At 35.9% G+C, this 25,783-nt stretch overlaps 2 protein-coding genes across 3 annotated transcripts; one reads left to right on the top strand and one right to left on the bottom strand.

Annotated features, from left to right (window-relative positions):
* Window positions 1-460: 460 nt before the first annotated feature.
* LOC141717601 (uncharacterized) lies at window positions 461-14,860 on the bottom strand. Its single transcript, XM_074519749.1, has 28 exons — window positions 14,636-14,860; window positions 14,341-14,536; window positions 13,686-13,801; window positions 13,387-13,503; window positions 13,080-13,226; window positions 12,581-12,946; window positions 12,345-12,499; window positions 11,274-11,395; window positions 11,098-11,189; window positions 10,440-10,686; window positions 10,264-10,327; window positions 9,172-9,320; window positions 9,021-9,091; window positions 8,761-8,934; window positions 8,097-8,168; window positions 6,079-6,180; window positions 5,913-6,002; window positions 3,446-3,521; window positions 3,230-3,323; window positions 3,074-3,143; window positions 2,819-2,998; window positions 2,015-2,137; window positions 1,844-1,927; window positions 1,575-1,759; window positions 1,346-1,484; window positions 1,197-1,256; window positions 977-1,081; window positions 461-900 (listed from the first exon to the last, which is right to left on the bottom strand). Exons 1-28 carry the CDS (start codon window positions 14,729-14,731, stop codon window positions 787-789), a joined length of 3,606 nt encoding a protein of 1,201 aa, XP_074375850.1. The 5' UTR covers window positions 14,732-14,860; the 3' UTR covers window positions 461-786.
* A 977-nt stretch (window positions 14,861-15,837) lies between these two features.
* Window positions 15,838-18,535, top strand: LOC141716619 (uncharacterized). 2 transcript variants are annotated; one of them, XM_074518806.1, is made up of 7 exons: window positions 15,838-16,451; window positions 16,533-16,711; window positions 16,809-17,077; window positions 17,249-17,486; window positions 17,591-17,820; window positions 17,903-18,022; window positions 18,105-18,535. In XM_074518806.1, exons 2-7 carry the CDS (start codon window positions 16,589-16,591, stop codon window positions 18,133-18,135), a joined length of 1,011 nt encoding a protein of 336 aa, XP_074374907.1. In that variant the 5' UTR covers window positions 15,838-16,451; window positions 16,533-16,588; the 3' UTR covers window positions 18,136-18,535. The 2 variants fall into 2 exon arrangements, with proteins under 2 accessions (XP_074374907.1, XP_074374906.1); XM_074518805.1 differs by having other exon boundaries at window positions 18,099-18,535.
* The last annotated feature ends 7,248 nt before the right edge of the window (window positions 18,536-25,783 follow it).

Raw genomic sequence — 25,783 nt, 5'->3', positions numbered from 1 at the left:
CCCAGTCTGATTTGAGAATATTGAGGCGGCAATTACACCACAACAGTAATGAACCAAAACTGTTCGCCATTTTACGTGTAACTTTAAGAAGTGTTAAACATATAAAAAAAATCAAATATTCATTTTTTGTCTTTATATTTAAATTTAAAGCTATTGTTTGGTTAATATATTTTTCAAAAAGAAATATTAATCTCATAACAAAGTACTTCAAATAAGATAGCTTTCGGATACAGTCATTTTAAAAAACGATTTACTTATTACAAGTCCAGAGTCTGGCGTTAGTGGCGGATTATTAAACGACCAGATAAAATCAGTTCAGAGAAGGTTTTTACACAACACGCAGAAACAAAAATAACAAGTAAAAGTACAGAGAAGTTGTGAGCATATAAATATCGATATGATTTGGGCATTCTAGACAGATTACACATATTTATCATTGTGATCACCAAAAAAATGATACTAAATTATAAACGAAGAGCGCTGCTTCCTTTTTTTTTTTCCTTAATACCTTAAACATAATAATGAGTCCTCGTGGTTTAGTTCCAAGAGACGGGGAAACAAAACTAAGTTAAGAACAGACATTCCCGAGTTAATGGGGGAACGACTACCCTCTACCTTCATACCAACCATCTCGAGGCTAACTTATAGAGGTTACTATCTCTAAATTCTACTGACGTATACTTAATTGTACATACCAAAATGGCTTCACGACAATAGAGAGCAGATTTTTGCCCGAGCAGATGGAAATGGTGTAGGGAAGTCAATACTTTGCACAGATAAGAGCCTCTACATAAAGTAACTGAGAGCTTTCTTCCTTCTAGAACCCCCTTCACCATACATTTCATTCCATTGTTGAAGCTCGGTCATGTTTTGAGACTCTGATGAAACACTGGCACAAACCTGAGACAATCGAAAGAACAGTTTAGTTTAATAGAACAGCCAAAACAACAATACTACTCATATGCTATACTCTTACCTGTTCATGTGCGTTCTTAAAGTCGTCCATGTTTAAAGGACGGATGTCTGCACTACTACTGAGAGCTGGAGTAGGTTTACCTTCTGCATGAGCAGCAGATTGCTCCTGTCATCAATTACAAATGATGAGAGTTGGCTATGTACACAGTTAAACAGAGGCTATATTCCAATACTTCAAAAAAAATCCAGTTTGTACGGTCATAAGCTTTAGTACTTAATACCTTTTTCTCCTTTTCCAGAAGCTCTCTGATTGGGCGATGTGCAGCAGTCACACACAGATTCTGCACCATTGATGATTGATGTAAGAGTCACATTTCTTTACAAATACCGAAAATTTAATGGTTTCTACTTTCTACATGCAAAATACAACCTTAAGGTCACTTCCAGAATACCCGTCAGCCATGTTAGCAACTGAATCCAGATCAACATCAGCAGACAGGTCTTCTTGTGCTAGTATAACCTTCAAAATTTTTGCTCTATTAGAGGCATCCGGCAGATCAACCATCAACCTGCAAAACATATAATATTACAGAATTGTAAGTGACAAAATTCATATCATACTACACAACTAATTTCTGAGAATACATAACAGATAATACCTTCGTGGAAGCCTTCTTATAACAGCCTCATCAAGATCAAAAGGCCTGTTTGTAACTGCTAGCACCAAAACTCGTTCTGTATCTTTTGTCCGCAAGCCATCCCAATTTACCATAAACTCATTCTTCATCTTCCTCATAGCCTCATGTTCCCCGGGATTTTCCCTTCGACCCAACATGCTATCAACCTTAAGAAGAAGAGTTAGGCTGAGTTTAGTAAGTCAAAATAATTAGCTTCAAAATAATGCTGACAATAGTTTTGAGAAGCGTACTTCATCTACAAATACAACACTCGGAGCAATTTTACTGGCTAAAGTAAACACAGCTTTCACGTACTTCTCGCCTTCACCAAACCACTACATTTAAAAACATTAGAGTATATTATACTTTGGTAGGTGAAGATCATTAAAAAAAAAGTAATAGAAGCCATAACTGAACTAAACCTTGGAAGTAATGCTTGACATGGATATATTGATAAAGTTTGCACCAGCTTCGGTAGCCACGGCCTTTGCTAGCATAGTTTTTCCTGTTCCAGGAGGCCCAAATAGAAGTATACCCTTGCAAGGCTGAGAGTAAAGCAAGAACAGTAAGATTTTACTTCTGATTAAAAAGTACATCCTTCACTTGATTTTACTTCTGATTAAAAAGTACATCCTTCACTTGATGCAACAGAAAAATGTTACAACGGTTGAAGCAGATAAAAAATTATTTTATATCATTCACAAATTTGCAGATATAACTGTCGTTTATATTCTTGAAAGGAGATCTCCAGATATACTGCCATGGTCTGGAAAGACTGAAGCATGCAGAGTGGAGAAGACCAAGTTTATTTACCCATACATTACTAAAAAAAAATTAGGATCTTAAGGAGTAACAGCTGATAAATAATAAACCTATTTTAGGTTAGGCTCGGACATGCGGTGTTAATGACTAAAAAATACTTTTGATTCACATATAAACTAATGAGAAAGTTGAGAACATCAATCAAACAAACAACTACATATATCCATCAACCTTCATATTTTTGTTGAAGCGCAAGGCCAAACCAGGTCATAAATTTTGTAAAAATGAATTATATAATATTAATTAATTTAGTAGATACAAAATATTACAAAATTTCTACAGATAAGATTAATACAATGAACCAACAGCTAGATGCATATAAACTTAAGCATGCACAAAAATGTTTGTATCCATACAGCTCTATGCTTTCTTAATATGAAATATAAAGTACTAATGCAAGTAACCTTGGTTAATTGACCCTTGCAGAAAAGCTCAGGCCTCTGTAGCGGGAGCATCACCAACTCCTTTAATGTATCTTTAACATTTTCCAGAGCTCCAATATCCTCAAATGTTACACCAATATCATTAGGCGGGATGACCTCGGCTAGAAGTTTTTTCTCAAACTCATTCTCAGTTACAACATCCTAATATGTCAAGAAACTCAATTACTTCATATGGAATATTAAAATATGATAAGTTTGACAAAGTAGAATAGTAACCTTAAGTGACTTCTTCAAGTTCTTGGATTCATTCTGAATAGACTGAAGAATTCCAATTCCATATTGAATGCTGACACATACAAGATGATGTTTCTACTGTTAATATAACATCATGTATATAACATTAAAATCTGAAGAAGTTTGACATTTCATTACCTATCACCTGACAAAATGAGCCTCGCAGCAGGTTCAGCTTTAAAATTTTGCATTAAGTGATGGCTCAAAGCCCATCCCACAACCTTCTCAGCACCTTCATAATATATAAACTCATTATTGAAGTCAACTACTTGATATTAACATAATATAAGAGAGCAGATAACAAATTTTCTAACTTTGAGCAGAAACTGATCCTCAGAGTAGCAGAAAACTTACTCTCATTTGTAAGTGACTGTTCTGTGATGCATAGTGTTTCAAGTGTATCACATTCCAACCCACAACGATGAAGCACCTAAAAATTACATAAACAAGTGAAAGGTTATTTATAATTTCTTAAATAGTTAGAAAGCAATTGGCTTATTAGTCATGGATCATACAAAACTATAAAATTTGGAACATAATTCATAATATTAAGCATATAACGAGGCTGGAGAAAGCATCCATGTAAATTTGGTTCAGTTATACAGCATGGTCAATGTAAAGGTGATGCTTTTGGTTTCCTGACAATGTCTTACTAGTGTTACGTTACTGCTGCTCTGCCTATGTCTAATAAGATTCACCAAATTACCCTCTTTCTTTCGCGGACTCAGCTGGATGTGTCCAAAATGGATCTGTTCCCAACTGTCGGACTCGACAATATTTAGAAAGATGTACATGTTTTTGGCCTAATATTAGTGTTCTACTGTATGTGCCCATGTCCAGGCAAGGAGTGTCTTAACCGGTATTTGAGGCAAAATAAAGAGTTGGGGTAACAGAGATTACCCTTTACACCAAAAAAAGGAGAAAGAGCAACAGTCACTGCATGCTTATGTTGAGTTCCCAAATCCCCTCGATCAATAATTCTGAACACATTTTTCCTAGAGAGGTACTTTGTCACTTTAAGAATAAAGGTCAAGGCCTCACGGGAAAGTGCACGTTGTTGCATTGCCTGTATGTGAGGAAGTGTTTTGGATTTCTACTTCTTACAAACAACATATCTCCTTCACTTCAACTAGGTTTCGGTATAAGATGAGATAACCAACCCCCCCCCCACAAATGAAGAGTGCAGGAGGGATTCTGGTTTATTTGGTATAGTGAAGATGCAGATGCCTTTAGTCCACGGCTTAAAGTTGTTGTTACAGATCAGCTGCCTATTTTTTTGTTGTTATCACTACTGGACCACATATTGTTTTGGTTGACAGGTAGTGTTATGTATATTCTAGGCTTTAGTCTTGTAGGGTTTTCTATCCCTGTTTATACTTAATATAAGATGATTATGTTTTCACATCTTATAATTAGACATTCTGTTTCCCCATAAAAGTTGTATTCAATTATCTAGTGAAATTAATATTTTTCTAATTTCATTTTTGATTTGCATGCCTGCATCAATTATCGCTTCCAAACAAAACGAAGACTGGTAAAATCAATGACAGATTTTTCTGTCGAAGGTACCTCCAGTCTAGAATCAGTGGATGGAAAAATCGTTGAATAAAAAAATATGATCCAATTAGGGGTTCCTCCTAACACCTTTAGGTTTTGGAAGAGCTTGTTACTCGATAGAAAGCTTTGGCAAGAAACGATTTAGTTGTAGTGTGAGCAGAACTATGCGTACCTCTTGTTGAATTTTTGAAACCTACCGTCTATCGACTCTGTAAAGTTATGTAAGGACTATGAAGGTTCTTTCCCAGAAAGCTAAGAAGCAAGGATACGGGTGCGGGGATAAGGGTGCGTAGTGCGGGGATACATTGATTCGGTAAATAAAATAATATGGGGATTCGGGTGTGGGGATAAGGTACATATATTTATTATAAATATATTATGAAATCTATTAACAAAACTAATAGTTTTATGCAAATTGCATCAAATACATCATGTAAGCATCTATAAAACGTGAATTTAAACTAAAATTACTTATATATGTAGTATAAATATTAAAAAATATGTATTTTAGTTGAGAATTTTTGAGAATTTTGAATATCGGAATATCCCCAAGAATCCGAGTATCCGATACGGGGGTGCGTGAAAATACGGGGATTCGTTGGGTGACCGAAGAATCCCTGCTTCCTAGCCAGAGAGTAATACCCTCTAACTTTTAATAAACCTCCTAGTGGAGGTAACATATTTTCATTCTAATGACTTGACACTCCCAACAAAGGAGAACAACTCACTAGCTGAGGCCCGTCATAGACTTCCATTAGCTAGACTGAGAACTCTACTCTCAATGGACCAAGTGTTAAAGTTTTAGCACATTCGTAATCTCGGGATGATGCCTACCTTCTATTATATCTTTCTTATGTCGTTTTTTCTCAAAATACCTCAGCCAACTATAGAGCCACTGTTACCTGCCTCGAGTCTTTCAATGATGAGTGGAACCCACTCCAAAAGCTACCTTTATGGACTACTGCAAATCTAAATTAGTTGACATAGGTTTACAAGTGAATTAATGTACTCTTTTGCAATTCTGAAACCACAAAGATATGAATTTTTCTTACCATATGCAAAAAGTCACAAACTATAGAGGCCTTTAAATACGGCCATTCAATATTCAGATTAGCTTGCTATAATTATTAAGAAAAAGCACATGGAAGGGCATAAGTGTGTAATGTCTGTATAGTTTGGTATCATACTCTTGGAACCACAATGTGAAACAGGTACATCTTACAAAAACTGGGTAGCATAATACTAGTTAGTAATATATACTTACAGTGCGTAGGCAGTTCAAATTTCCTTTCATTTGAAGGGTTTCGGAATCACGGTCTAACTGCCGCTTCCAATTCACAAGGAGAGACTCATCCTGGAATGATGCATAATTATAGTCAAATACTGAATCTTGAAGAAGGCAGGTGAGGTAAGGCAATGGAAGCACAAACCTGAGGCATGTGAATAGTAACTTTATTAGGAAGGAGTCTTGTAAGGTTTTTAGTTGCTTTAGCAACCTCCTTCCCTTTATCATGCATCCGTCCAAAACTATCCTGTGAACAACAAAGTCTAATTTAAGATCTTCAACATATAAGTGTGGAGCAATGGAAAGAAAAAACAAGTCTAGTAAGAGTAAATCCTCTAGACACGTTTCACATGTTTGCAAAGATATGTCATTAAATGTAAGGTTTATATACAAAAATTTTAAAACATTAACATTTGAAAGGTTCCACGTACAGAGTTTAATTTACACTTAATGAGATAAATTCTGAATGTTACTATTAAATGTTGAAATTTGTGTGTGCCTACTGATGTGAGCCTGTCACCAACAATAAGTTCTAAACTAAATTCCATGGCGGGTTCATATTCAACAGATGTAAATAACTCCTGGAGCCACAGGGTTAACTTTGAGACTAAAATTGATTCATGTGCCAGAGTGAAACCCAATCAAACTACTAATCAGGCCCAGTGACCATATGGGAGAACTGCGAGGAGCCAACCCTAGTACGAGAGGACTGGGTTGGGCCAACCTATGGTGTACCGGTTGTTATGCCAATAGCAGCGCCGGGCAGCTAAGTTGGTATGGAAGAACTGCTGCGCCGCGGGAAATCCTTCTATATACAAGTTCTCGCCTCTGAAAGCGTCCTTCCTTCTCAATGCCCGGGCATCCATCCAATGCATTCTTTTCGATCTTGTACCCTATGTAGGCTTGCTTCGCATAGGCTACACAAGCGGTACACTGAACACCAACCCAATATTTATTCAAAAAAGAAAGAATAGCAACTACGAAAACGACAAGCAACTACATCAACTGAGGGGAGATAGAATCGGTAGTCTCGTTCCTAGCGGTTCTAGCTCTTATTCCCTCTCATACGATTGAGGAAAGTGTTCTTTCTCTACGAAATTCTAAGTGAGGTCATAATAGTCCTTTCTTTCGAAGTAAACTTTCAGCATCGAATGAGAACTTCTCTAATTAGATCCATTTTGTTTTGTTTTGAAAAAGGATTGAAACATAGTTGGGGGGGAAACTCTTGCTTTCGAACAAACAGAGACAGAGACAAAGGCAGCAGTCTAGCTTTTTCCTTTTGTTTTCGTCTTTCTACTTTCTGTCAGCTATAACCAAGTTGCTATTTCGGGGTTAAGGAAGTTAGTTGTAAGTCGCGTAATCCCCCTGCCTCCCTTGCAGTCAAAACTATCCTCTAATACTCATAGCAGAAAGCTTCCATGCCCTATTCTCTATTATGGAAAAGGAGCGAAGGCTAGCCTTTCCAGTTTCCTCGATCTTGGTTCTTCCCTTATCTCCATGTCGTCTGAGATTGCGCCTTTTCTCTTGTCTGACTCAACCACAGACAGGGAAGATTGATCTGAGCTCGTTCAATCAGGGAGGGGGCCCTCTTCCTTGTTCCAGTGGTGTGGTCTCACAATCCTGTCAGCGAGAGTCATAGTCGTTGGGAAGCAGAAAAGGATTGCTTTTCAGTGGACATAAGGGCTAGATCCCGATAAAAGATGCCCGTACGGTTGTGGTTGTTCAATTCTATCTTTTTTTTTCTTTTTATTCTTTATCTTTCTTTTCTATTCATCATGCAAAATAGAGGAACCCCTCTTTTGTTATACCATCAGGGTAATGATTCATCAACCTGCTAGTTCTTTTTATGAGGCACAAACGGGAGAATTTATCCTGGAAGCGGAAGAGCTGCTAAAACTGCGTGAAAAATAGAATGAATGATCACAGTGTCTTAGCACCTTTTCTTTACTCGGGAAGAAGGCGAGTAGTTAATATCTTAAATAAGTGTGTTTCTAACGAATGCTAAACCGGCCTGGCGTTGCTTGATTTCGCGACCAGTTGATGGCATAATTTTCTGAATATATTTGCTGCATGCTTATTCAACAATGCATATCAACAGTTACATAACTAAAAAACAAGGCTTAAAACTGTAGAAGTTGCCAGAAAAAGTAAAGTATCTATTACCGGAAAAGCCAAGTCAAGCAGAGCAGAGTGATGGCTGCCAAATTTAGTAAAAAGTAAACCACCAGGATGGGACTGCACAATAACCAGGTTTAATTCATTATACAAAACATCATGCAGCTGACAAAATAGTAAAGGTAACTTTTTTTTTCTTCAAAATAACTATCACAGGGCACAACCAAATTAAGAACCTGTTGTAAGCAAATCAGCCTCAAATCTTAGTTGGCATAGATGAGACTAAAAAGATAAGAGACCTTTTTAATCAATAATAAGAGATGACACGGCGATTTAATAAAATTTATTTTTAGTTAAAAATCTCACTTTACTAGAAGTCTAGAACGCGCATGAAAACTTGGTTTTTACTTCAGGCCATCTTTAATTGCACTTTTTTATTTATTTGCCAATTTATTCTACTGTTTGAAACTACAAAGAACAACTAATCTCAACTTGTTAATATTAAGATGACCAATCATCAGGTAGAATTAACAAAAAAAATCTTCAACTTGCACAACACGGATATACACACCACACTTCAAAGCCTTCACAATTCAATTTAAACCCATACAAACGGCCATAAGATACATATATATGTAAAACCAAACACTTCACCCCTCATAGCCTTCATCTTAAATCTAGAACTACCGAAGCAACCTTGCGCAGAGCTTACCTTTTCCTTGCGATTGTCCCCATTTGTTTGTGAACCAATCACGATAACATTATCGGGAAGCCTTTCAAGTTTGTTCCTGCATAATGAATATGTGTCGGCGTTTCCTATCACAGACTTTTCCACATCTTTAATGAACAAGATCAAAGGAGAACTCCTGCTCTCGCTAAATACGGCCTAATTCAGTAAATAGATAATTTAAGTAGTGAAAGCATGACACAATTTTAACATTTTGTAGAATTGTACGGAAAATTTATCCACACCTCAAACAAAGTGGTGACAAGTAATTTGTTTAGATCTTCCTTGCTAGTACTTTCCAGATAAAGATCCTTGGCTACAAAAAGACGAGTAAATTATTCAAGAAAAACAGTTTTATTTGAGTGGAATGAAATTAAAAGAGCTAACAAAAATTACCATTGCAGAAGTATCCATGACCATTATCACACAAACCAGCAAAATCGATGCCATCAGGAATAGGTTTATCAAATCTTACACCAATTTTAGACGAAGGATTGTCTTCAAAGGGTAATACAACCTTGCCTTTATATCCTGTTGTTGGACCCCTGATGATTGATGTAAGATTAGAGCATAGTATGCAGAAGAGACTTAGGGTACATATAATAGCCACAAAGTGCAAGGAATCATTTAGCAAACACAAAAAAGAAGTATAAGGAGTCGCACAAAGATAAAATTTGATATTTGATCACCCACACAAAGAGAAATAAAATGATAAACACTGAATTCATGCAATTGTAGAAATTTTTTGTCAGCATTGCCCAAATAGGTAGGATAACTATAACAAATATTACCCAAATATACAAAAAAGTAGCCTCCCATGTATCAATGTGAAGCAGTCGCCCGCACATCATGACAATAAACAATCTAATTGACAGTAAATATGAGCAGAAGTACAACTAAGTACATGTTTCAATATAATTATAATGAAAAAATAATCAAATATCTTCAAGAAATGACGTTGCAACACCGCCCTAGTTGATAGGGAAAAGAAATACCAAGGAACTCCTACAGTTTCTAGTATATAATTTAGTTTAGTTTATATAGTAAATATATAAAACTTTGATTAATTTTCATTGTCATTTATATATATATTATTCAATTTCTGTTAATTGTAGTTGAGATTCTTAGAAATTATGAGCTTCCTATTATTCATATAAAGGTTTTCTAATTTTCGTATATTTAAAAATATATTAAGGTTTACTTGAACACATTTCTACTAAAAATACTTCACTGCACAAGAATTATGACAACAAAAACCAAGTACAAAGGGCCCCACAAAAAAGGAATTCCCCTTATAATTTCTATATACAAGAAAAAATTCACAATAGATATGACCTGAACACAGTCCATGCAAAACCACTAAAAAATTTGGAAGAAAGCAGAACCAACAGTGAACACCTGACATAACTACAACATGCCATTCCTACCATAAATACAGAGAACAGAACATATTTGTATAAACATTTCCCGGATAGTAACATATGGTACCTTGCATGAGATGGTGTAGCATATAGGCTCCCAGAGACAGCACCAATGAATCTAACTCTGTCACCTATGAAACACAATTCCCTGAAGTATTAAATCCAGAAGAAAACTAAAGATGTCCTTTAAATTGGCATGAATAACTCACCAAATTTTTAATGTAAAATGGGACAGGGGCATACCTGCTTTAAATACGTGGTTCTTTAATGTTCCAGCAGGGGAGAGCATAGTTTCGGTCTTCATCTTTATTTGCGTTTCCAGGCCTTTTGTAGAAGGAACTTTAGACGTTTTTGGGGTATCCTCTTCGACAGATGAAGTCCCTATGCTCTGAGCAGCGACAGAAGCTCCACAATTTTGCTCGGTATTGGTTTTAAATTTCTCAACACTTTTATCTTCTTTCTGATGTTCAGCTTCTTTGGCAGATAAACCCTAAAACAAAGATATTCATCGACTTAATATACATGTTTCGCTGGTACAACCTACTGTAGCACAAGAACAACGGATTCTTTAAATGCACAAAACTATTAGACTTAAAATCAGTTCTGTGACTTCTTACAATATTCAGTCTTATTGGCATGACTATATGTTCACACAAAACTTCAGTTAATTTTGTGATGAAGGGTTCCTATAGCTTCAAACTGTCCAGCATTTTTAAATACCAAAATAGAGAAATCAATGTGTAATGAGAAATTCAGAACAGATTTGATACGTAAAACTTGCTTAAAGGTTGATGAATCCCTAAATCCTGAAAAGCTGGATATGCAAGCTTAAAATAGAAGAAAAATGAAGATGACCAGAGTTGAGAAACTTCTTATTCATTTACTAAAGGGAAAAACATACTCCTAAGATAGAGTGGCTATCAAATACGAGCAATTTGGCATCATAATAGTTAGCAAGTGCCTTTGTCAACATCTCCTGGTAAATCTCAGATCCTAGAAAGAAAGCATAGCAACTGTAAGATATAAATAAAAATATAGCAACTTGGTACAAGTTCAGCAAAATGATGGGCCAAATACCTGCAGGACCAGAAAGCAAGATTCTAGGATTTATTGTAGGAAGCTTAGCAGTATATTTGACTTGTTCTTTGTGCTTTAAGTGTATATAAGAAGCTGCAATAAGTACATCTTTTGTATTCTCACTGCAGTGCAACAAAAAAATTAATTAGTTCAGGGTTCCAATAGAACTCACCACTCATCCAAGCAACACAAACATCATAACTATATAATAAAAAATAGATAATAATAACCAGTCACCTGCAATGAGGAGACCAAGAAACCAAATTCTACATCACATATACAAATTATCAACTATGGTTAACAGACGTAGTACGAACCCATTCATATTGCAGAACTTGACAGAAGTAACAGTTCTAGGTATTTTTAAATCAAGCTGCAATCCATTGTGTACTTACGTAAAACTCATTAGAATATATCAAGTAATTGAGTTCTAACATGTAACTGATAATTGATGCAAAAAGAACCATTTGCTCTCTGCATAACTCTAGTTCCACCTGTCATGGCTCCGGACTTACTAGTCGCAGACAACTACCCAACCATAAAATAAACATGAACCGATATACCTACTCTCAAATTTTAGGTTCACAACGGATGCAATATATATACATATGAAAGTTCTGCTGACATACATGAAAATCTCTATATGAAGTTGAATCCTACATTGTATACATGACCAACTTCACACATATCATTACAAATACAATCAAGTTATAATGCAATATGTGTGTGTATATATATATATATATATATAAAGGGCTGCTTATATACATGAAAATCTATAAATGAAGACGGCTGCACATTGATACTTATGAAGTTGATTCCAACATTTTACTTTTGTAGCTTCAGCCCTCCACCCGACACACTTGCACTCAAGCGAGCAGTCAAGCTACATGAAAAGGGTGTTCTTGTTTAAACATACAAGACTTGATATCTTCAAGTTATTAAAAGATTTTAAAAACACACTTCTGGTCCTCCCACTCCGTACACATCTCACTAAACAATTAATCCTTTCACTTGAATTAATTACCATCACCTGTAAGTAAATAAAAAAAATTCATATGGATTTGGTACCTTAAATAATATGGGAAGTCGTCAAAAGTCACCATAACATCACGTCCATCAAGGATTCCTTTGTATATATCATCTTTAAAAATTGCATATTTCAAAGAGGTTGCAGAAGAATGTGAAGGCATTGAATCCTTAATCAAATCTTTTTCTTCTGTCACCTAAACGAGATCAGTTGACCAAAGTCAAAACATTTTATAGCTAGAATCTGACTAACAGCCTAAAAATCTATTAAAGCTTACAATATTTGTCTCTATGCCTCCGTCCATGTTGCAGTCGGAAGAAATAATCTTTGCGGTTGCTCCAATATCAACAGCACTATCACTATCAGCATTTGTAGAAGAGTTTACTTCAAGGGCATCAAACTCATCTTCATGAACAACTGGAGAAGGGGGCAGCTCAGCTGTTTGATATGTTTTACTAATATTCTGAGCTGTAGACCTTATCCGCGATATATCTTGTCGCATGCTCGACAATTTTGCAAGAAGAGTAGCACTAGCTGCTGAAAGATCTCCCTCGCGCTTTTCCGCTTGAATTAGTTTGAAGTTTGTGCCACCAACTAATGATGGCGCTTTAACAATTACATCACACATTAGCTGCTGGAAAATCTATAAAGTTAGATGTTAAAGAAATCAGAAGTGCATAAGAGATGGGACCAACTAAATGTAGGGAGATTGGAGACCCCGAGATCACATCAACAAATTAAATAAACTAACACCTAAGCAACAAGAAAAAGGATACATAAGCATGCGCACCCAGCAAACCAAAGACCAGCTCATCTCCCGAATTTAACTCACAAGTAGCATTTTTCCTTATGGTCTTTCCATTAATTTGAAAAAATCCCTTGCCGTTCTTACCTTCAAGTACGGCAACAACACTGCTACCACGCTAATCATTTCATAAACAACAAAGAATTAGATCAATACACAATGCTTTATTCTTCAGAATACCATATGATACAGAATAGAGAAAGATACAGTCTAATCCCAAAGTAAACTTAACCGTGCAAATGAATGATTTGCTATTAGCTTATACTTCAGGAAAATACCTGTGTAAGCTTGATGGCACAGAGAATTCCACTTATCGTATGATCGTTCAGCAAAAGATTGGCATTATTGCTTGTCCCAATTAAAAAGTTTGTTGTATATACACTCATGGTCGGGTTCTGCAGAAAACATTTACTTAATCAAACACTTCATAACGACAAATAGAAACAGAAATCTCCCAGAAATAGTTGAAAAAGAGTATATAATGTCCCTGTTACACATCATCAAATAATTAAACAAAAACATCAACTTCTACTGTGTATAAAAGGCCAATTACGAGTCTACAGTTCAGGTACATTACCAGCTGATTTTGCGTAAGAAGCCTACACCAAGGGGCACTCATGGTGGAACACTGATTCAGTTTCCACGAAGTAAAGGAACTCTTCGGCATCTCTACTATAATTGGTGTAGTACCTTCTAAAATGAAAGAAAAGTAGACCAAATAAGATTCAGCACTCCGATTATCCACAAATAACAGTAAGACACAAAACACTTCAAAGGTAAATTTAGCATTCCAAGTATTCACAAGTAACAATAAAGCCGATACATTCAAATATAAATTTAAATATCAATCCAACAAATAACGCCTAACACATAAAACAATTCAAATATTTACTTAGCATTCCAATCATATACAAGTAACATTAAAACATGAGACACTTCAAAAAAAATTACATTCCAGTTATCAACCAATAACACTAAAACATAGAACTCCGAAACTCTCCACATGACATTAGAACAAGATTACTTCAAAAACAAACTTTACATGTCAATTATCCACAAATAACACTTATATATTTAGCAATCCAATTATCCACCAGTAACAATAAAAAATGATACAAAATATCACACTTCGATTATCTACAAGTACCACTAAAACAAAAACTCCGAAAATAACGAAAAATGCATACACATATATCACAAAATTAAACATGCAAATATAATGACTGACTTACCTTGAGCTACTGGAGCTACCGGTGTGGCGACAGATGTTTCAGCAGCAACATCAGGCTTAGCTTCGCTAACCGCCTCTTTGGCAGCGACTTTCGAATCACCTGCAACGCATTCCTGCGGATCCGCCTGCACCGGCGACGCTAGTTCCTTAGAATCATCAACAGCCGTCGATTTCTCCGAGCTCGAAACCTTATCGGCCTGAAATTCAATCAAATCAACACCACAATTCAATCATAATTTCAATTGAAAACATAAAATCAATAGAAATGAAACAGAAATTAATGAAATAAAATAAACCTTTTGGCGTTTCGGCGACGGAAGCTTCTCGTCGGACGAGGACGATCTCTTGTTGCTGTTGTTTGAGAGAGATCCACTTCTCCTCGTCGACACCATTTTTGCGAAGACGAGAGAGAGAGAAAGAGAGAGAGAGAGAGACGAGAGAGATTATGAAAAGGGGGATATTTTATTTGTACTGATACTTTATAGTTTCATTTCTGTTTGTGCGCATTTATATGAGAGTGTCATTTGTATGTGAGGGTCTCTGAGCAGGAGAGGGGTTTGTATAGGAAACGTTTTCATTTAACGCGTATTTTAGCTTTGTGAAGTGTTCACTGGCTAATATGCGCTGCGGGAGAGTGGCTGGCTGTTTAAATTACTGCCTACGTGGCATTTTTTTACTTTTGTGTGTTTAAATAATTATCTATGTGGCATTTTTTAAAAATAGTTATGTAGATAATATGTTGACTTAATTGCACTATGATGGCCTGAGTTATAATTTTTTAGCACAAAAATTGCTAAAATATAAAGTTAAGCGCCCGCATGACACAACTTAAATTTTTTTAACCATCGATTGCATTCCGTCAATCTCAATAACGGACGTTATATAACTTCACAGTTTAAAGTACTGACTGGGGGTAAAAATGTAAAATTGAACGTTGTACTCATATAACCCCTCTATTATTGTCTCTCCCTCCTAAACTAAACCTTAATTCCCCCCAAAAATCGATCACACAAAACCCTAAAACTAACTAAACTGTAGAAACCGTGAAGACGAAATTGGAGCAAGATGTCGTGGAAACTGAGGCCCAAGCAAGATGAAGAAGCATTCAAACCCTACCAATGTCCACAATATATAGGTATGTACTTTTTCTCTATTTGCATGCGATGTTTATGTATAATTAGGGGTTTTTTAACAAGATGTCATCATAGTGGGGGGTTTTGCTTAGTAAGATTTGTAATGTTTATGTATAATTTGAGTGTTTTGCTTAATAAGATACCAATGTCTTTTTTGTTAGTTATTTTCCTAGTGTTTTATAGTGTCCTTTTTTGTTTACTGTATAACTATGAATTATGTTGATGCTGTGTTAATTATCTTATTTGCTAGTGTTGTAAAGTGTAATTTATGACTTATTGTTAGTTATTCGTGTTTTTTAAGTGTAATTTAGTTATCCCAAATTAGCTAGTTAATTTAAGTAAATGGGTTTATTTCTCAGATGCTGAGCTTTTTACAATTAAAATATTTTATGATGGTAAAATGGAGGAAAATCCTAAGAGATATAATGGAGGTTATGTGGTTTATGTCGACTTCTGTGATTCTGATGCTAGTTGGCCTGTTTCTACATTCCACAAGAAGATTTTTAATGACTTGAAGTGTGAGGTGTCAAAGTATGCAGTGTATAGAGCCAAGAAAAGAGCTCTGATCAAGATCAATGGGACTGCTGCAGCACAATATGCTCAGGTGTGGGACAATGCTTATGAATTAAAAAGGGTGCTTCCTGAGACAACAGTTAAAGTTCTTACTGAAGATCCAGTATCTGGGACAGATAGGGGTAGGTTCATGAGATTGTATGTATATTTGGGCCCACTAAAAAAGGCATTCACCCAGTTCTGTAGGCACCTTGTTGGACTAGATGGGTGCCATCTCAAGGGACCCTATGGTGGCCAGTTATTAGCTGCAGTTGGGGTAGATGCCAATGATGGCATGTACCCCATTGCATGGGCTGTGGTTGAATAAGAAACCACTGAATCTTGGACATGGTTCTTGGAATTACTGACTCATGACTTGAAGATCCAAGTTGATGCTGAGTGGACCTTCATCTCTAACAGACAGAAGGTGTGTGCATAAATATGCAAATGTATTACCTTGCACTTCTATAAAAATGTCTATATTAATATGTTTTTTCTTATTTGATAGGGGCTTATAAATGCTTTGAAGGCCATATACCAAATGCAGAACATATATTATGTGTTATGCATTTGTACCAAAATATGCATAAGGAGTTCAAGGGCATAGCATTAAGACAACTTCTATGGAAAGCTGCTAGGGCATCAACAGATTGGGAGTTTAATCTCCACATGAACAGGATGAAGGAGGTACCTTATACATTTTTCAATTAAGTTCAATTATGTTCAATTATGTTCAATTCTGTTCAGTTTTAGTTGCTTGTAACTTGTTCAATTATGTTCACAGATTGCACCAAAATGTCATGACTGGCTCATTGCAAAACCCAAAACACAGTGGATAAGAGCTGCTTTTAGAACAAATGTTCATAGTGATATGTTTGTTAACAACCACTGTGAAGTATTTAATAGCAGTATCAGGAAGTACAGAGACTTACCTATCATCACTATGTTTAGGGAGCTGCATAAATCAGTTATGAAGAAGATTCAAGTTAGAAGAGACAAATTAGCAGCCAGGGACACTGTGATATGCCCTAGTGCACTAAAAAAACTTGACAAGTATGTGGCTCTATCTTGTATCTTTCCTGCATCAAAATTAAGATTACTATTATGGAATGCACTCAATATAGACCATAATCTATAGATGGGATAAAAATGAGAATTTAATGCTTATTTAAAATTTAAAATTAATGTTAGGTATAACTGTTGTCCTATCTTTAAATGTCCTAGGTCAATACTGTATGCTGGTAATTGTGTTGTGTCCTGGTCTGGAGGCACCACATACTTAGTCACTTGTACAGATGGTGGCCATGAGTTAGTTGTTGATTTAGAGAAAAAAAGTTGCACTTGCAGAAAATGGAATCTGACTGGGATTCCTTGCTATCATGCTTGTGCATGCATAGCCATTAGGCATGATCCTTGGGAGAATCACATGCATGAATGCTACAGCAAGGACATGTACATGAAGGTAATTGATAGATTTTCTTGCATACAGTTTCCTTTATTTTTGCTACATATAGAATTTGTTTTTTACACTCTAATGACCAAATTAAACTGGTTTCTTTCAAACAGTTATACAGCTGTTTGTTGGAGCCAATTGTGAGTCCTGAATTTTGGGAACAAGCCTCTGAGCCAAGGCCTTTGCCTCCAGCTATAAAGACACCAGCAGGAAGACCAAAAAAAAGAGAAACACCAGAAATGATATTCCTGAAGATGCCACTAAACTCAGCTAGACTGGGACAATTGTTAATTGTACCTACTGTAAGGCAAGGGGTCATAACACTAGGACTTGTCCTTCCAAGGTACTTATCTTGTAATTCATATATATGGTACTTATATGGTTATAAGTCAACAACCTAATGGTCTGTTATATTCTAATTATAGAAAAATGATGCCATTAAAAAAGCTGCAGAACAGGGGACATTGCCTAATATTGCTAAGACTACTTGTGTGTGCAAAACATGCAACCAACCAGGGCATAATTCAAGGACCTGTGCACAGAAGGTAAGGCTTACTTAAAATCAACTTAAATACATTAGATTTAAACACAAACCTACTTATAATGCATTTTCCTATGTAGAAACAGCAACAACATCAAAATACCATCCCCGAGATGATGCATCAGCATGAGAATGATAGACAAGCTGGTGACACTCAAGCAAGTTCAACATCTGCCTTTGCTCACCAGGCCAGGAAGGAAACTCCAAAGAGAAAGAGATGAATTAATGAGAGACGTGATCTTTGTTCTGTGTTTTTTTGTTGGCCTTGACAAGAAACTTTGTTTTTAGATCTAATATTGGTGACTATATTTATGGCACTTGATCTTTTTTGTTGGGGATATAGGTGTGCAGTTTTAAGACACTATTTTTGCAAGTCATATGGTTGTTGGCGTATGTAATAGCTAGAATTAATGGCTCCAAGCCTTACAAACTTGTCACTAGATGCTACTATATGCTATTTTGTGGCCAACATATACTATGACCGAAATTTTGAATGATGCTAATGGAATGATATCAATCAAGCCTTTTCTGTGTTCATAAAAAGTGTGTATGTTTATCTTTTAGTGCACATAACTATAAGTTAACAATTGCAAGTATTCACATCTACAATAACATTAATCAAACATCTGGTTTTACATCTTCAACATGAGGAATATTACAAACTAACATAAAGCATAATAACAAGAATAAAAACAGAAAGCTGATCTTCCATCTTCTAGCCTCCAGTTTCACCCTCTCCACTTCCATAACCAGATTCCTATACCTTACGCACCCATCCACCCACCTGAAAAAACCATAGCCGCGACTGCCTAGACCACACCCAGCAAACTTACGACCTGCATTTACATCCGTGCGAGCAATCCTTTCCACGGCCCAATTTCCACAGTAACACTTATATGCCATGATTTTCTGCTGAAAGCTAGTAATTTGTAAGTGTTTGAGTATTTTTTATCTTATTCAAGTTTAGAAATTCACTGTATGTGTAATATATAGACACAGGTCCATAGTGCAGAAAGTAGCCGTTGCAATATTTTAATCCTGTTATACCCCTGGCGAGTTAACGTCTGTTAGTGAATTCTGACGGAAAGCAATCGGTTGTTAAAAATATTAAAGTTTGGTCATGCGGGCGCTTAACTTTATATTTTAGCCATTTTTGTGCTAACAAATTATAACTCAGGCCATCATAGTGCAATTAAGTCTAATATATATGTTTTATACTTCTAATATAAATATTTGACAGCATATTCAATTTAGGTTTTGGAGATCGATAATGATTCATGAATTTTAAATGATTGTTTTTAATTTTAATTTAATGAAAATTTTAATAAGTTTATAGAAAATCTTGTGAGTTTTGATGATTTTGTAGAGTTTTTTTTAATAAATTCTTCAAAATCTTATGATTTTTAGAGACATTTTAAAATATTGGAAACACGAGAAAAGTTAGAATTTTCAAAACAGATGTTAGATTATTATCGAATATTTTATCTTAAATGAAATAGACATCTCGTGCATATATGAATCCAAGGGAACAATAATGTGTCGAGTGTCATTTGAGAAACGATTTATATCTCAGATTGGTCAATGAACCAAGAGGCACATATCAAAATCTTCATCAATCATTTTTGCGACCCGTTTGTATCACTTAAGTTGATAGTAATGACACGACCGTTAACCCATATGTGTTGACCCGACAGAAATTAGTTTGACACTTACGTGGCTATAATAGTTGAAGCCTACGTGGCCATCAAATATACATCAACCTAATAATAACTGTATTAAAATATAAATCAAGTCTATATGTATAAATCTTTGTCAATGTAAGGTTATAAATTAGGGTTTCTCAAGTAAAACTTATAAAAACTCCATCTTTTGGGAACCCTATGTCACAAATATTGAAAGCTTCGAGTACAGGGGACTACGATACCAGGCTTTGTAATTATAGTAAGAGAGTTCGAGTTCGTACATCATGCACAACAAAAAATCCTGGTAGATGTTGGATTTTAATCGCAGCGGAGGCATGGTAAAACACTTTTACACACATAAAATCCAAATAAAAGCATATAAATCGTGGTAAAAACGAGGGGATCGATTACTAACCTTTAATATGCGATCCAAAAGTAACGTTCGGAGATCCTTAGCAGCTGCTCCTCAAACGTGAAGCACTCCACCGGTATCCACCAAGAAAACGACGTTAAAGAGGAGAAGGAGGTGGAGAGAATTTGGTTTTCTAAAACTTTTGGGTTTTTGGGTTCGAATAAAAATAGGGTTTATAATAGTGTATTTATAGGCAAAATTTTCAGCTGAAATTTTCCCATAAATATTATTATTATTATCCCATTTATTATTCTCATTAATAATTAAAACACCTTTTAATTATTAATCATTTTTCTAAATACTTTAGAAATAATTCTCTCTCTTGATTTAATTTCCAAAAATTAAATCATTTAATTAATAATATTAAGAACTTTTCTTAATTAATTTATAATCAATTAAATCTCATTTAATCAATTATTAAATTTGCCAATTAATTATTTATTTCATAAATATATAATTATTAGCCATTATTAATTAATTCCTCCACCATTAAATCATTCTCTTTTTATGGTGTGACCCTGTAGGTTCAATATTAAGCCGGTAGTAGAAATAAATAATAATAAAACTATTTTATCATTATTTATATAAATTCTCTAATTTATTAAATATGATTAATTAATTAATCACATTTATTCTACATCGTGAGGGATACTTCTCAGCATATCGCGACTATCCGGATAATATGAATTCACTGCTTAGAATAACAAGAACCTATTCAGTGAATAATTACCGTACAATAAACTCCTTCTACCCTATAATGTCCCGATTAAATACAAGGCATGGATCTCGTGTCAAGCCTATCTAATTCAATCACTTGCTTACCATTTATTATGCGTAGTTCTATGCAAATTAGAAACTCCTTTCTAATTTCATTCACTCTGGCCAGAGATTCCTGAACTAGCATAAGTGGATCAGCCTTGAACATTCGCTTCCTTCACTGGAAGGGGTAGATCCTTTATTGATCATACACTATCTTCGTGTACAAATTCCTATACCCAGTAGAGCCCTAATAATTGTCCCTGGAGACTAAGAACTAAACCAAAGCATAGTTCTGTGTACACAAGATGACTATGATGACCTCAAGTCTAAGGATACTTGTACAACTATCACTATGTGAACAACTGCTGACACGTGAGTGAACTCCATCAGTTGTTCAGCTGTGCGAGTCATGTTCAGTGAACTTATTCTATAATAAGCACCTACATACTAGCTATAGTGTAACCACACAAATGTCTATGAGAACAGACATCCTTCATAATGAAGCAAGCATAGTATGTACCGATCTTTGCGGATTATTAATTACCAGTTAGTAATCCTATGATCAGAAACTATTTAAGTTTAGAGTTATCATCTTTTAGGTCTCACTATTATGATCTCATCATAATCCATAAAAAGCTTTACTCTAAACTATGGTATATCTTATTTAAACACTTAAATAGATAGAGCCCGTAATAAAAACAAAACAAGTCTTTTATTAATATCAATGAAATCAAAATAGATTACATAAAAAGTTATTCCTAAATCCTAATACATGATTGGACTTAGGACATATTCCTTTCAATCTCCCACTTGTACTAAAGCCAATCACTCTGGTATCTAATACCCATCTTGTCTTTATGACGATCAAAGTGACTCTGAGAAAGTGGCTTTGTGAGTGGGTCTGCTACGTTGTTATGTGTGTCAACTCTCTCGACGTTGACATCTCCTCTTTCAACAATCTCCCTAATCAGATGAAAGTGCCGCAGGATATGTTTGGAATTTTTATGAGACCTAGGTTCCTTGGCTTGTGCTATTGCTGCGTTGTTATCACAATACAACACAATAGGCTCTTCGACGCTAGGAACAACTCCTAACTCAGAAACAAATTTCCTCATCCAAACAGCTTCTTTTGCAGCCTCACTTGCAGCTATATATTCTGCTTCCGCTATGGAGTCAGCCGTTGTCGACTGTTTGGAACTCTTCCAACTTATCGCACCACCGTTTAGAGTAAACATGTACCCTGACATGGATTTGCTATCACTCTCTGATTGAAAACTAGAGTCAGTATAACCCTCTATTTTCAACTCAGATTCACCGCCAAAAATAAGAAAAATGTCCTGAGTCCTTCGCAAGTACTTAAGGATGTTTTTCACTGCTTTCCAGTGGTCTTCACCTGGATTGGACTGATATCTGCTCGTCACACTAATTGAATAAGCAACATCAGGCCTTGTACACAACATCGCGTACATGATAGATCCTATTGCTGAAGCATAAGGAATCTTACTCATACGCTCTCTTTCCTCAGGTGTCTTAGGAGACATTTTTTCGGAAAGGGACACTCCATGACTCATCGGTATGAGACCTCTTTTGGAGTTTTCCATGCTAAACCTTTTAAGCACTTTCTGGATGTATGTACCCTGGGTAAGACCTATCATTCTTCTAGATCTATCTCTATAGATCTTCATACCGAGAATGTAGGATGATTCTCCCAAGTCCTTCATGGTGAAGTTCTTTGATAGCCATACCTTGACTGATTGCAGCATCAGTATATCATTTCCTATAAGAAGTATGTCATCCACATACAATACAAGAAATGTTACCGCGCTCCCACTAACCTTCTTGTAGACACATGGTTCATCCATGTTTTTGAAAAAATCAAACTCTTTTATTGTCTCATCAAAACGGGTGTTCCATCTACGAGAAGCTTGCCTTAAACCATATATGGTTCGCAGCAGCTTACACACTAGGTGTTCATTTTCCTTGGAAAGAAAACCTTCCGGCTGTGTCATATACACTTCCTCCTCAAGTTCCCCATTGAGGAAGGCCGTTTTCACGTCCATTTTCCAGATCTCATAGTCATAGTAAGCAGCAATCGCAAGCAAAATCCGAATTGATTTTAACAGGGCTACATGCGAATAGGTTTCATCAAAGTCAATCCCTTGTCTTTGATTAAATCCTTTTGCCACTAGCCTAGCCTTATAGGTCTTCACCTGGCCATCTGCTCCAATCTTTCTCTTATATACCCACTTGCACCCAATAGGCTTAACACCTTCAGGCGCTTCAACCAGAGTCCATACTTGGTTGGTATACATAGATTCCATTTCGGATTTCATGGCACTATGCCATTTCTCTGAGTCAACACTACTCATAGCCTCATTATAGGTCTTAGGGTCGTCTTCATCAATGATTGACAACTCATTGTCATTCTCAATGACAAGGCCATAATACCTCTCAGGTTGGCGAGACACTCTCTCTGACCTACAAATGGGCTGTTCCACAGAAGGTTGTTCAGTCTGAACAGGTGTTTCCACTTGAACCGTAGTAGTTTGTGCTTCTTGAACTTCATCAAGTTCAATTTTGCTCCCACTGTTTCCTTCAAGGATAAACTCCTTTGCCAAGAAGGTAGCATGTCTGGAGACAAACACCCGATGATCGGTGTAAAAGAAATACCCTGAAGTCTCTTTAGGATATCCCACAAAACTACATTTTACGGATCGAGATTCCAGCTTATCTGGGTCAACTTTCTTGACATAAGCTGGACATCCCCAAATCTTAACGTGTTTAAGACTCGGTTTCCTTTCTTTCCATATCTCATATGGAGTTTGAGGAACAGATTTGAAAGGCACCTTATTCAGTAAATATGCTGAGGTTTCCAATACGTAACCCCATAGGAATACTGGAAGATTCGCATAGCTCATCATGGACCGAACCATGTCTAACAGAGTTCGATTTCTCCTTTCAGATACCCCATTCAACTGTGGAGTATATGAAGGAGTCCACTGGGAGACTATACCATTTTCTTTGAGATAATCTAGAAACTCTCCATTCAAGTATTCACCACCTCGATCTGATCGAAGAGTTATAATACTGTGTTTGGTTTGTTTCTCCACTTCATGTTTATATTCCTTGAACTTTTCAAAGGCTTCAGACTTGTGTTTCATCAAATACACATATCCGAATCTAGATCTATCATATATGAAAGTAATGAAGTACGAAAATCCTCCCATGGCTTGCGTAGACATTGGTCCACATACATCTGTGTGTACCAATCCTAGCAAATCTGCAGCCCTCTCTCCATGTCCACTAAATGGAGATTTGGTCATTTTACCCAATATACAAGACTCGCATGTAGGATATGATTCAAAATTTAAGGGGTCTAGTAACCCTTCCTTATGCAATGTCTGAAGTCTATTTTCACTAATATGACCTAGCCTATAGTGCCATAAATAGGTCAGATTTTCATCATCTCGTTTTCTTTTATTAGTTTGTTCAATCTGAAGTAAATCATGCTCTACGTCACATACATACAGACCATTATTTAAAATTCCACGTCCATAAAGAACATTATCTCTAAGGATAGAACATTCATTATTCTTAATAATAAATGAAAAACCATCCAAATCCAACATAGGGATAGAAACAATATTCCTCACGATAGAGGGAACGTAATAACAATTATTCAAAATAATAGTCTTGCCCGTAGGCATATGTAAACTAAATGATCCTACAGCTATGGCCGCAACCCTTGCTCCATTGCCCATACGTAGAATCACCTCATCTTTTTCAAGATTCCTACTTCCCTTTAGTCCTCGCAACGAATTGCAAATATGAGAACCACATGCGGTATCTAATACCCAAGTAGAAATTTGACCTAGTGACATATTAACTTCGATCATGAACATGCCTGAATCAGAAGCGGTAGTCTTACTACCCTTCTTCTTCTTCTTCAATTCTGCAAGGTAAACCTTGCAGTTTCTCTTCCAGTGCCCTAACTTGTTACAGTGAAAGCATACAGCTAAATTAGGATCAGTCAACTTGTGAGCATCTAGTATGCTCCCGAGTGATAGTGCAGAAGACATAATATAGTAAATCTGTAAATGATAAACACATAAAAACACTTAGCAAATATTCGATTTCATTTTAAAAACACTATATGAATCGGGTCTTTATTCATAAGTGGCTCCCACTAGTTTACCTAATTTATTCAACCCCCTACGTGAAACATTAAGCATTCATAATGCTAGTGGGAATAGGGATCCTACATTCCATTACACAACCCCGGTTGTAGCACGAACCGTCATGTAATGTTCAATAGGCAGACAACTCTTGTCAATTACATCTTATGTTATTCCCTAATCAAACTTTAGCCTCTTGAATAATTGAGTCTCGGCTGTGGCACGACAAACTCAATATTCTAAGTCAAGTCTAACCCAACATTCGGTACAGTTGAATCAGTCCCCAAAGGCCCACGGCTGTGGCACGTACCGACCTTTAGATTCTTATTCAATGTACACATCTCTATTTAATAGACAAGTATTTCTTATTTCGAAATCAAAGCCCTCGGCTGTAGCACGAACCGACAATGATTCAAAAATAAGAACTACTTTTCTATCATGTTGGAAGGCTATGACCGACACAAGCCCGTTGTGTCATTGGCCAATTACTACTTGATATTATTTAATTTTAGAGGGATTATATTACGTTACAATCATAATCATATTATAAAGAGATTCTTCCTTTTAAATTAAATATTTCAAATCAATAATCAATAGTCAGATGATTCCCAGATCGGGTGGAGCATTGTCAAGAGGCGTCACTTAATAACCCTTTCTTACAGATAGAAATCTGTTGTTGACAGAATCATCCTTTCTCTCATATCGAAAATTCATATTCAATTATGTGTTTCATAAAC

This window comes from Apium graveolens, chromosome 4 (genome assembly GCF_009905375.1).
Source record: "Apium graveolens cultivar Ventura chromosome 4, ASM990537v1, whole genome shotgun sequence".
Lineage (NCBI taxonomy): Eukaryota > Viridiplantae > Streptophyta > Magnoliopsida > Apiales > Apiaceae > Apium > Apium graveolens.
This window is presented reverse-complemented; position numbering and strand designations above follow the sequence as displayed.